The following is a 13,649-nucleotide window of genomic DNA, read 5'->3' as shown; positions in this document are numbered from 1 at the left end:
CCATCTATTCTTCCTTCATTGTGTCATTGTTTGCCACACACCATCCTGGTCTAGTTATAGCAGAAAAACTGGTTGATGGTGAAAAAGGGTGATCAGTTTCACCTTTCAGCTGGGCTACTTTCTATAAAATAAATGCATGTTTGCAATAGCTTAGTTGTTCAAAGGTTATGGAGTTCAGGGTTTGTGTGTGTGTGCATTGGTAGATTTAGGTGCGTGTGTGTACGTGACTTGTGCATGTGTGTGACAAATGCAGGCCTTAACTTTTTTCCAGTGTTCAGAGGTCACACTGGGAGCGTGATGGAGGCCTGCTGAGATCTGGGGGTTTGCCTATTGTCGTTCTAACCTCAGGTCGGACTCCCCTGCTCACAGTCTCCACTGATTTACTCCAGCACACAGGAGACATTTGATCTAGCCCTGCAACAGTAAACCATCCTGACACTGCAAGACTTGAACATATTGTCTCAACAAATACAACTCAAACAGACTATAATAGCATGTCAGTCAGAGTTTATTCGGCTGTTTCCTCTTTGTTGTGAATTGACTAATGTTCAGCCCTGCAGGGCATGCTGGGTGTGAAACAGAGAGGAAGTGAGATGAGGGGTACTAATACCTTCCCGATTCACTCTATGAAGACAAGAGAAGCTCTCTGAGACCTAAGCCGTTTTTTTCATATGAACTTTGCCCTTTCACACACAAAACATTGGAATGTGTCTCAGGCACGTTCTCAGTTACTGGAAATACTTCATTTGGTTTAGGCAAGGGTTGGCATCGGGGAAGACTGTGAAGGAGACCGGACATGACACAGAATTGTGATTACGCAGCTGGTTTATAATTTGTCTCATCTTTCCTTGAATTGTCCGATAATTTCAGAGCCAGTCTTTACCAACAGCATTCTCTCCAGTTAGACATTTTTGTTGTCATCTTCCTACAGTTCTTCACCCTAGGATGTTTGTATTCTTCTGGTTTTGTGCAAATCACATTATAGAAATGTCGTCAATGCCCACTCACTCGTTGTGAATTCTTTCAAAAATGACCTTCTTTTCTCACACATGGGCTCAATTGGACATTTCACTGACTTTGTGCTAGGGAGCTGGCATGTCCGTTTAATGTCAGGTCCAACTGATTTGTGTCGTCATATACAGTAACTCCTGGTAATGTCCGATAAGCTCAAGGTTACAGTGCATGTGAGAAAGGGACTCCAGACAGGCTGGTGTCTGAGGGGGACAACAGAAGAACAGCATGCAGTGGCCATGACACTCCTCAAATACAGAGTGCAATCTCATATACACCTGATAATGTATCAAAAAAAATTGTTTTAATGGACGACTGAAATAGTCCTCTGAGATATCACTTGCTTTGATTCTTTCATCTCAGTTTCTAAAAATGGCCAATAGCATCCGTGAGATTGAGACAAAGCAGCAGACCAAGGACAGACAGCCTTTGGGAATGCTTTTTATGTTTTATTTTAGCCCACTTAAATCTGCAACATTTGCAATGCAATGCGTCTACCAAAGGAAGGAAAAGAAAAGCACTTAGATTTAGTAATACATATTGAAGTCTGACGCCTTACTTAGCTTTATTGGAATCAGCCATTATGTTGTAAATCCGCCCTAGCTCTCAACAGTACAGGTCTCATCCCGGCTCTCCTGTTCCTGATCTCAGACAAGCCAAGACAAAGATCAGGAAATGGTCGCCTACTTGACGGTCTTGCGGTTAAATCTGAAATCCCCCAACATTTTAATTTGAGGGTAGAATACATTAGACCCACAGCGCTGACACGCTTCACATGCTACCATCTGCCTCCAGTGGGAGGGGAGATATGAGGATCTGAGGATCTGAGGCAGACAGGGGTAAAGCCCACACCAGACGAGTACACACAAGTACACACAAGGGATATATATGGCAAAATATGAGGACACCCCAAACAGTCTTCTGCTCTGAGCTACATCTCTGCAATGTTGTTTACTTCATTATTGCTGCCTGTGCATCAGATGACTGCCCCGAAACAATGACATAGTTAACGGCCTACAAGAGGGTTAACATGCCAAACACATGTAGCCCAATTGCCCAGCGGAGGCGGCCTGTTTGTGGTTCTGTAATGTGGTTCCCGAGTTGGCACGATGCTGTGAACATGTTTCTGAATCAGAGGTTTTCATTCTCTGCGGGAGCTCCTGTTAAAATAAGTTCTAATACGACAAATGCCGAAGGCTTTTAAACGAGGATCCCTGTACATTTCAGTGACCTAGTTCAGGGACAGTATGGGATTTTGGGTGTCCTAGTAGTCCTGTTGGCTTTGGCAAACCAAGGGGAGGTTGTGATACCCCTCTTTGTCTTTTGTCCTCTGGTAGACAATGACAGGATTATAGGGCTCCAGCAAGAAAACTCCCATTATTCCCAATGCTTCATCCATCCTCCTTCCAGCACAACAATCTCCCCTTACTGGGTCACCCCTCAGCATACTAATAAAACACTGTCATCAGACCACCAAGCCCCCACCTACACTACTAATCCCCCTATGCACGGCGTTACTGGTACCCCCCCTTCTTCTTGCTCAGCGACCCCACCCCCCTTTAACTGCCTCCATTAAAACACATCCATTCTCGCCCTTCCCCTTTTCCCTGCACTGCAACTGCAGTCTAAGAACACACAGACTGAACACCAGCAGTAATTACAGGGATTGTGGTTTGAATGAATTACCTATTTGAGGTTTTTGTTTCATCCAAACTTCCCCTCCCCAAGTCTCCATAAATACCTCCTTGCGCCCACACAGGACTGATGCATGCAACTCAAGGTAGAAGAGAAATGTTGCCACATAGACACTTCCCTTCCCCTCACTGAAATGCACCGAACCATAATTACAGAAATCTGTCAATTGGTGGTCAGTCTCATTAATATTTCAGTGACAAACTACTATGATAGTGGTGAGAGTCAGCCTCCCTTTGTTCTACTGAGAAAGGTTTTCAGAGCGCTACATTAGGGTCTGTGTGCAGTGAAATTGCTAAAGCACTGGGAAAAAAAGATTCAATCAAAGAAAGGTCTTACAGGTCTACTTCAAGGGAATGGACTTTCAGTCAAGTAGCACATGCTATTACAGATACAACATGTGTTTTTCATGAAAGGAGTAACTGAACACATTTGAATAACTCTTACCCTTGTAGTTTGGATGAACCCGAGGAGCATACACCCCAAATTTGATGAGGATGGGAACGTTGTAACCGAGGCGCACCCACTCCACCACATGCAGGGGAAAGAGGTTTGGGGTGGTGCCTTCTTTGGATGTAGGGGAGAGATTGCAGCTCAGTTCTGCAGAGCCCCCCTCTCTGGCACGAACCAATGATGCCACACCTTGAGACACACCTGTGAAAGCAACAGCAAATCGCCAGGATGAAGCATGACATTCCCTGTGGACACTTGCTGATAGCACAGAAGGCAATAAACACATAAATCATGTTCTACGAGGGCCTGAGAAATATGGGCCTTTTAAAGAGAGTTATGGCTGCCAGAGAGGCCGGATTAACCTCTCTGGAATTTTTTTGGTCATTCATTTCTGTGAAAATTGTTTGCTATGCTGGGAGTAGTTCATAAAACATTAGTAGAAATAACTTGGGAGGGAAAAGAGAGAGAAGGACAACACAGACAAGAAGCGATCTCGAGAGATGAGACACAGAAACGTTGGTGAGAAACTGATCCATGAACGCTAATGTTAAACTGGATCATTTAGACACTACAACATCCCCAGAGTGTTCATGCTGAAACCTGTACCATCAGAGGACATGTAAAACAACTGTGTGCCATTTGGTGGTAAGATCATATAGCTGCAAAGCCTGCAAACACACAGCAATCCCATTAGTGACACCTGGAGCGGTCTCTCTTCCCCCTTGCTGCCATGTGCTCACGTGGGTGTGTGCGCAACTGGGTGACAGTGTTTGCTCTGCTACTCATCTGGCCTGGTGATTACTTTAATCTCAGAGGGTAGGGGGGGTGGTGGTGATACTCTGATGCAGGGCAGCAGGACCCTCTGTCCTCTCTCCAGCCGACCTCCCACCACCCCCTGGGGTCCACACATGGTCTGCGGACCAGCACAATCAATCCCACCACCCCCCCTTACCAACACATGCACGCAAACAGAGAAGCGTGCCTAGGGTTGGGGGTAGTATAAATCCCAGATTGATCTCAATCCACACCCAGAGATATTATTTAAGTTGGATTTTGGCCCCATTCCCTCTCGTCCACTCATGTCTGTGTTGGTGCCCCTCCTCTTAACTTTCTCCAATGGGAGCTGTGCCAGATTCATCCCAGTGTCACTCAAACTGTACGTGGGCAGCTAAACGGCAACATATGCCAACTGCTTTGCGATGCTTTACCATAACAACAGACATACTGCAGGTCTTGTTGACATCGGTAAACAATGAACTTTTAGTGAAGCTATGCAAACAAATGGCAAAGACAAATGGAGGAAAAACAACTGGCTCTCTAAACTAAAAAAGCCCAAGTCTTATAAAAAAGCAAATCTGTTTGAGTATATGACAAGAAATTTCTGGATAAAGCTTTTTTATTACTTTATAAAGTAAGTAAAGCATCCTGCTTTGTGAGCCATCTGTGAATGATTTTCAAATGCTTTAAAAGAAACTTAAAATCTGCACAAATTCTACCAGTTATTTGACTGAATTCAATCTAAATCCATTTGTAACTCAACATCACCCAACAGTAAAACAATTCTACAGCACAAACTCATAATCCAGCCCTGGCTAACTACTATTTCCCACTGCTGGTCGAAATAATGCACCTTGCAGTAACTGTGATTGCTGAGTTAAGTCCAGTAGTCTCCAGCGAGTACAAGCGTTGTGGTCTGTCTTAACTCCTCTGCTACTTGTGTGGTCATCATAAGTTATCACATTTACTTTGACAGCCTGAGGTAAAAGTGATTAAAAATAAGTCTTCAAAGACACACAGTAAAATACTATACCGCACTAGCATCATCATGATCATTTAAATGTGATCCAACAAAGCAGATTTTCATCACAGCTTATCTGTGCTGTACACTTCTAAGTCATGTTTACATGTCACTGTTACATAATCCGTTTCTTTTTACTATTTTTGTGTTTAAAAGATTTAACAAAACTGATCTAAAACAATTACCTGACATAAAATCTGACAAAATCCTCAACTCAAAAGAGATGACAGCTCCAGCTGCTTTGGATGACCTGATCAATTTTGCGAAATGTCTTGAATGTTTTGATACTATTATAAGCGTTTTGTGAATTATCATTTGGCTATTTCTTGAAAAGCATTTAACAGCTTTGAGAAACTGAGAAATGCCTATAACCACTTGAGGAAGACTCTAAAAGTTCAACAAGGAGAAATTATTAATGGAAATGTATTGTAAGTGTATGCAATGGATCCATATTTGCATTAGCATACTTACTTAGCAGACAGATGGCTACAGCAGTGGTGACAGCCTGAAGCCACCGTCTCTCCAGTCCCATGGCCGTCCGTCACACTCCTTCACACATCTCCCGACCTGAAACAGAAGACCACACATCCCGTTCACTGTCCAACAGAACACTACTGCTGGACCATTCAGATTCACTGCTGCACATCCCTCACATCCCCTCTCAGACAAATGTAATCCCTCAAGTTAACATCAACTCATAATCCAACAACTACACTGCATTCCAGATGCTTCTTGGTTAATAAATAACTGTATTCTTTGAAAACACTTAATCCTCTGGAAAATTGCATGTCTGAGCTGTGGTTGGATTAAAGCAAATAAGCTATTCCAACAAGTGCCTACACAGGGCGAAGTGATTGTGTGATTGTGTGTGTTTGTGTGTGTGCCCGCGCATTTGTATGTGTGACCGCAGAGAAGGCAAGGTTCGACTGTAAGTGTACATACAGATTAACCTTGATGCCTGTGATTGGTTCAGCTCATCCAGAAGGTCTCGTCTTACGCTAAATAGGCCAACAGCAATTGACAGGTGACACGAGCAGTATTGGAAGGTGTTTCTGCCCAACTCCAGATGTCATCTTATTACCACTGCTCAAAAAAGGAACTCCACTGCCTTTAATAGACTGCCAGTTGGCATCACGCTTAAATTAACCCTAATTCAAGACTGCATCAAGTGCACGTCAAGCAGCAGGCGACAGCAAGTGCCACTCACCTGACTATTAAACACACAAACAGCATATGTAAACTCACCAGCACAATCTACTGATCTCCTAATGAGCCCCACAAACAAGACTCCACTTAAACAAATTGTGGACCTACTTACTTTGCAGTCTGAACGATGAGAACAGCTGCAGCATCTCAGGAGGCCCTCTATATTAAATTGGATTGGAGGCACAAGTTTAAGTTGCTGCCTTTCAAACATGATGAAAGCACTAACCCCCTCCTCTTAATTCACTCCACTCTGTACCCCTAATACCAGCTTATTACTTTAAGTTCATTTAAGTAATATAAGAAGCAGGGCTATTATTAGAAAGCAAGTAGGTGTTGGATATTAGCTGCTAATAGAACCACAGATGATACAGGATAATTGACTCCCATGACAGACATGTTTAGTCTCCTAGCAGTTGTATTTGTACTTTAGTAAACAAACATCCCAGAATAGAGCATCAGAAAGATGCATTTATCTCCTTGCACTTGACCAACACAGACTGCTGCTGGAGCTGGCTGTGAAGCACTGTAATAACTTTTGTTTAGCACCTTTCCAAAACAAGCAGAAAGACGAAACCGATGTTACACAAGCACTGAAGTTGAGTGGAATGAAAACACATCTTTTACAGTGAGAGCTGATGAAGAGAGGAGGGTTTCAGGGCACGAATAAAGGCTGAGGTTGATAGTTTTAGCACGACAGAATGTTTGTTAATGAGGAAAGGATTACTCCTACTGAGCAAACATTACTCTCTCAGTGGGGGTGTCGGAATAAACAGGACTTTTATCATGGGTACAAAAAAATAAAGAAATAAATCCTTTCCGTCTAATAATCTGTGTGTCACCTCATGCAGTCAAGAGAATGATGGAAGTGATTGCACATCACTGCATCATCTTGACTGTCATCTTCACAGTCATTTTAACAACATGACAGCAAAGGTAATGAGTAAATCCTATCTAAAAATCTTGCTCGTGCCTAGACCTCAAGTTACATTTGACAACCTCAAGATATAACAAATTTTGTCTTTGCTCCTGTGTGCTCTTGTATGACTCCACACCAGAATATATGGCTGCCTTGTGGCAACAGAGAGACAGACAGGGCTGCGCCCACACTGAGCCGACATATTACAGAGGAAGCCTGGAGGGCAGCTTTGTCTGCAGGTGCAGGAGTAGACGAAAGACAACCAGGTTATTTCCTCAGGCAGCCGAGCAGAGCAAGGGGCCATTTAATTGACACGTACACAGAGAAGGCTTCAGAAAAGAGCCCAAAAGTTTGAGCTGGAACATGGATTCTGGGACAAGTCACAAACAGTCAAGCAGCAGTAACGTTGCCAGGGTTGGAAGTTACCAGCAGCCGCCAGCCAAAATGCTGGTAAAATATGCAAATTTTCTGCTAGATTTGCTGCATTCACCAGCCAAAAAAACAATGGTGATCTATTGAGTGGCTGGTAGATTTTGGAATGGACCAGCCACAGTGGCAGGTGGACAAAAAAGTTAACTTCCAACCCTGCTGTTACTGTTTACCTGACGTCAATGTGATAATAGACACATGCAGACCTGTGAGCAATTATGATTTCATCGCTTCAGTACCTTACAAAGAAACTATAACTGTGGACAGTTATTCAACTTGTGCATGTGAGAGGGTTTTACTCATGCACACTAATCTCCTTGCAAAGATATCTGAGGGAATGAGGACATTAACAGCTGTTTTCAAGTTGCACACAATCACAGAGAGAGAGAACACTGAATGCATCACATTCAGGACTGACATAAGCAGCCAAATAAATAGGACCTGTGTGATGTTTGGCACTTTTAATAACAAGAATTTTGGGATGTAAAGTTTAAAAGTGGCAGCAAAAAGCAGCTCACAAGTGATAACTGCAAGAAAGGCTCAAAAACCCAACATGAATCATTTTCATCATACGATTAAGAAAGCTGACGAACTCCTGCTACAGCACAACACATTAGCTCCGTGACACAAGTGTGGACACAGTTTGCTTGTCCAATGTTTCGCTGGATTTCAATGACACAAATTGCTTTAGATCTAGCCATGACTTAGCCTTCTGGACTGGACATTTGTAACACCCAGACTAATCCCACCCTGCTGCTCCAAGTGTTAATAGTGTAATTGAATTAGTGATCAAATTGGTGAGAGGAATCAAGGACACACTTGTCATCTGGCTGTGCACAGTCAATCACTGGTAAATCAAGTCACTAAAACTCTGGATTGTTCTGCTTGCTGCGAGTCTACAAATGTTGGTAGAGATAGCGCAGCCAGTTTATTTGCTGGAGAGCTAGAAGGTTGCGTGCACTTTATAGAGACAGGCCAAAGAAAGCGACGTGGACATTGACTCAGTACAATGCAACCAATGTATCAGTTATCCTCTATAACAGATCGATGATTGCAGAAGTTACTTTTATCATCGCCACTGCAAAGCAATAACCACTATAAACCCACACCCAAACCATCAGTTGCCCAATGTGGAAATCTGTAGATATGTTCCAATACCAATACCTGAACTTGCACCTTTGCTAAGCATTGAACCAACACCAAATATTGCCAAATTGCTGACATTTTGCTAGCCTGATCAGTATTGCAAATTTGCAAATCTCCACAGAGGTGACAAACAAGCAAAATGGCTCAATTGTTAGCTACTTTCAACATCAATTTCGGATTCAGTGATCATTTTTTCCAGCGCTGATGGTGGAAGTACCTAAAGAATGAGCCACATGACTTCTTTTTCATCTCTTTTGAGAGTTGCACATGCCCAGTACCAATCAGGCTGGATAGCGATTGAGTAAGAAGTGACATGACGTGACACATGAGCTGATAAATGACATGATACTGTGAGATCAGACAGATGCATAGGCTCACATATACTCACCAGTACCAGAACCAAAATTTTAAGCTGTTTTGGAGGCATTTCCGATACTATTACCGTAACAACTTTCGAAATCTCTAATACCCTCTGGAGTATTCAAATGTCATTAAATAATTAGCAAAAATTGTGTTTCCAGAATCAGCATTTGGATGGATGGGGGTGTTGTGTTGAATGCATGTAAGAAGCTGACTCTAAGCTGTCAGCCGCAACAGCTGGTAAGCCTGACCGTTCCATATGCATCACCTGTGAATCACACCCGAATTAACTAATCAGGAGGCATACACTGAATAATGCAGAAGTTAAGGAGCACATTGTAATGGGTTACACTGTGCGGGAGTCTACTTGAGTAGTCTTTTCAGCTATCTTGTTTACTTGATAAGTGACAATTAAGTTGTCAGTTTCTCTTTTCAGTCTAACATCTTCTCTGACACTCACAAGAAAACCCAACACAGAAATTCATCTTTTCACCTAATGTGCGAGAGCGTTTGTGTTATCCCTCAGTACCTAAGCAGAGCCACCAGTGATGTTGGCGACAGATACAGGCCTGATAAGAAGTAGCATTTCTCTCTAAGTAATCCTTGTTAATCCTGACAGAGACCATAGCCTTAGTGCAAACAAGCCTGCAGCAAGAACTACAAAACTTGAGCAGAAATGTGCACTGGGGAACAGAACAATCTTATACACAGCCAGAAATATAATGCATGACAGCAAAGGTCTGCACAAATAGTACATGCAACACAGTTATTTACACAGGACTGGGTTGTAAACCACCAAAACAACCTTGACTGGTTGGACCAGCCAACACAACAGAGAAATCAATTAATAGATTTTGTCCCTGGCACGGCAACCCAATTCAGTATGTGTATTGACATTTATTTTAACTAAAGGAAATGAACTGGGCACGCACCGGGCACAGGCGTGAAGCCTTAATCTCGTGAGGGGGAAAGCCTACTGTATATGGATTAACATAGTGATCGCTGGTAACCCAACACATGCTACAGGGTATACTCTCACAATATTGACAAATGAGCAGTGATTGAAAGTTTTTTATTTACTCACACGGAGAAACATAAATAGAGCACTGGACTAAGCAAATTTGCAGCAACTTTACAATGCAGCAAATTCTATAAATACATCACCGATATGCTCCACACATGAGTGGACTGATTGCAAGTTTCTTTTTTCCCTCCAGGATGATTTCATAGTGATCCCACGGGAGTGAGGAACAACATAAGTCTAGTGAAAGGAAAGCAGCTAATATCCGTCTTGTAAGTCTTGAGTCGTTGTCCCTCCCTGCCCCCGACTCACAGGGAAAGGTCAGTCCCATAAAGCTACTTTCAAGACACGACAGTGAGAGGGTCAGAAGCTCAAGATAACAAACTCAAGAGCTGAAGTATACTGTTAAAGTATGGCACTGGTTTTATTTCAAAATATTATTTTAAGAAACTTTAGAGCCTAATCAACCCCTAAATATTTAAACTCACTGTAATGGTTCTCATCAATTCTTCACTCTGGGACCATCTGTTACTTCACAGATGTAAAAGGCTCTTTCAGACAGGTCATCACTAACGAGGCGTAAAAACATACAATGGTGACCTTTTATAGCACTTTCTCCATTCTCTCTTAGCTTTGTTTTACTACTTTTCTTCAATTATTTCTGGGTTTTTTTGCTCCATTACTTGTATATTCTTTGGCCAGCTCATAGTGTCAGTAACATGCATTCACTGAAGAGGCAAACAGACTCCTTAACCACTAATAACACAGCAATTTGGAGTAACCGTCTTTAACTCATTAATAATTTGTTACTCAATACAATCAATTTCCTCCAGCAGGACAATATGCCTATGGTGCACAGTTGGCCAAACAGTGTTCTTAATAGTGCAATACACTGGTGAAACATCAAGGTCTGCTAAATGTTGAAATATGCAATATATTACTGCGTAAAATGACACCTGAGCTGGTATCTGGCGTGCACAGAATTTGGAGACTCTGGCGGGCCGGGATGATATGCTCAACATTTCAAATATTCTGGAGAAAAATGCAAAACAGCTTCTTGAACCTTCATGTCACCTTGTAAATAATGCAAAAGCAATCCCAAAAACAGACTTACAATTTAGTGTTTGCCATGAGGACTAGACCGGAAGTGTAAATCTTTTTTTGGTGTAGTCTTTGAGGTATTAACACGTTGCAATTCATCTTTTTTTAATGCTGAATGGGACTATAACCGCTGACAACCTACAAGCTGATTAATAATGAAGGAAGCTTATATTTATGAAAGTCAGACAGTGTCCCTTTACAGTCTTGTGGCCCAGCACAAGGGATTACAGGCATCCAGAGCAGTGATGCTCTGTGCACCTCATGTCTCACTAAGCTAGTATTAACAAGCACAACAAAAACAAAAGATGGGAAACACTAGAGCAGGGAGCATCTATCATTTAAAAAGCACAAAAAGGCTGCAGTCCTCTGTACAAAACATCTAAAATTAGGTTCGTCCTAGCACATTGCACCATGTGGAGCAGCAGGCAAATAAACCTCTGGTCCTTATAAAACAGACAGCAATCCTCAAGCTCTTTATTTCTGCACCCCTACAGTGAATTGTAATGCTCAGTCCTCCATGTCACCATACAGACCTCCTGTAATACAAAACAGGTGCATCTTTTGTCTGACTCAGTGAGTCTGATACCAGCTGAGAGCCCTGAATTAAAATAATAATAATAATAAAATACACTATTTTGACTGACTATTGTTCTCATTATTTTACTCCTTGAGACAGGGTTCACGTTTGGGTCATTACGGCGTGTTAAACCTATTCACTGTGGTATTAGAAAAAAAAATCACATTTGGAGATTACAAGTGGCGCATGTGATACACTAAAACATAAACAAAGGCGCCATATCGCAGTGCATCATAGTATTACTAGACTGTATTTTACAGGGAAACTAAACTAATGTCATAGCAAAATACAGGGCCTGGGGATACTTTTGCTCTGCCTGCACAGCTCCTTACCTTGCTTGAGGCACTTTTTTCACTTGAAGCTGAAAGTAAAATCTTTCAATCCATTGATGCTCTTCTTTTAGACTCGTCTTGCAGACCAAATTTAAAAGACCGTTCCTTTCTCTTCAGGGAGAAGTGAGGTTAAAAACACGACTTTTAAAATAAAAAGAAGAAAGTGTTGGGTAAAAAGCAAGTGGTCACATTTTTGTTCTCAGCCCGTGCGTGGATCAAAACAAAATAAAATTAGTCACAGGCGTCCATGGTTGTGAGGCTTCCTGAAAAATACTTTGATTTCAATAAAATCCATTAACCCAGGTAACCTTCATGAGTCCAACATCAGCCCATTTAAAGTCCATTTAAACTTTTCCACGCTTTGCCTTTTATTTCCGTAATCGTCTTTGTCCAAACTTGCTGGAAGTATCTATAATCATAAGTGAGTTTTTCATTAACTTTATAAATGTGCAAAAATGTTTCCCGATCGACGCAGTGCACATTTATCATCAAACAGGCGCAAGTTTCATCAGAAAGAGATCACACTCACTGCACGTTTAGTTAGAGCCCTGCTGTTGATACTCTCTCCGTGTCTCTCCTCCCATTATTATCATTCCCTCCTCCTACTCTCCTACTACAGCCGCAGTTTGAACCACTGTCAAGTCACATAGATACAACCACTACACTTCCTGTTATACCTTTCAAAATAAAACACCGCAGTGACGATGGGTACAAGAGGCAATAAAGATCAATTTTTAAGTTTTAAATGCATCCAAAAAAAAATAGTCAATACAGACTTTGCCAAGCAATTTAATTATCCATCATTTATTTCAGCCATTCATCAGTTCATTTATTAAGGATAAATGCAAATCTTCAGTCTTTTGCTTCTTCAATAATTCAATAATTGTCGATTAATCTGCCTGATATTTTGTCAGTTAATGATTTTGTCTATAAAAGAATCAAAAATGCCAATCCCAGTTTCAGTCCAAGGTGATGTCTTAAAAAATGTCCTGTTTTGTCAGTCCAATGTTTAATACGATATAAAATGAAGAAAAGCAAGAGCTCCCCAGGAGGTTAATAAACAACATTTCTTGCCAGGGTGTACGAAAAATACTTGAACAATGAATTGATCATCAAAATAGTCGGTGGACATTTTTCTGTCAATCAAGAAATCAATTAGTCATCTAATTTTTGCAGCTCTACGTTGAATATATTTACATATTGACTACTGAGTTGGACAATGAGAAAATGAGGTCTGGGAAATTGTAATGAGCATTAGGCAAGTAGAAATGCAACCGCTGCTTTTTGGCTTGAATGGTTCTGTGAGAGTTGTATGAAGACCATTTTTTTACGCACAGACATAACAAACAGCTAGCAGAAAATAAGGAGATATTTTGACAAAAAGTGTATTTGGTTAGAATCGCAAATTCCACCTGCAATGTAGTTAGCACCAGCTCTTGTCTAAAATGAATGAAAACTGCTGTGTGCTTACCATAGGTACTCTTTGCATTTTATATCTAGAAGGACCATGAAGGCTTTTTCAACATCAGATGTAACATGAAGTGTTGCCCAAAATAATAACTCAAGATTAAATTTTAACCTCATAATTTTAAAAACCAAATTACTAA

At 41.5% G+C, this 13,649-nt stretch overlaps 1 protein-coding gene across 1 annotated transcript in view; it reads right to left on the bottom strand.

Annotated features, from left to right (window-relative positions):
• Positions 1-12,526, bottom strand: part of igsf9b (immunoglobulin superfamily, member 9b) — a 30,187-nt gene extending 17,661 nt beyond the window's left edge. The window contains exons 1-3 of the mRNA XM_059337705.1: positions 12,043-12,526; positions 5,426-5,521; positions 3,151-3,357 (exon numbers count right to left, since the gene is read on the bottom strand). Of these exons, the coding sequence (XP_059193688.1) occupies positions 3,151-3,357; positions 5,426-5,486 (268 nt within the window). The 5' untranslated portion in view covers positions 5,487-5,521; positions 12,043-12,526. The remainder of the gene's footprint in view (positions 1-3,150; positions 3,358-5,425; positions 5,522-12,042) is intronic.
• Between the last annotated feature and the right edge of the window lie 1,123 nt (positions 12,527-13,649).

Source organism: Centropristis striata, chromosome 7, assembly GCF_030273125.1.
Source record: "Centropristis striata isolate RG_2023a ecotype Rhode Island chromosome 7, C.striata_1.0, whole genome shotgun sequence".
In the NCBI taxonomy this organism is placed as follows: Eukaryota; Metazoa; Chordata; class Actinopteri; order Perciformes; family Serranidae; genus Centropristis; species Centropristis striata.
The sequence above is the reverse complement of the archived record's forward strand: the minus strand, read 5'-3'. Positions and strand labels throughout refer to the sequence as shown.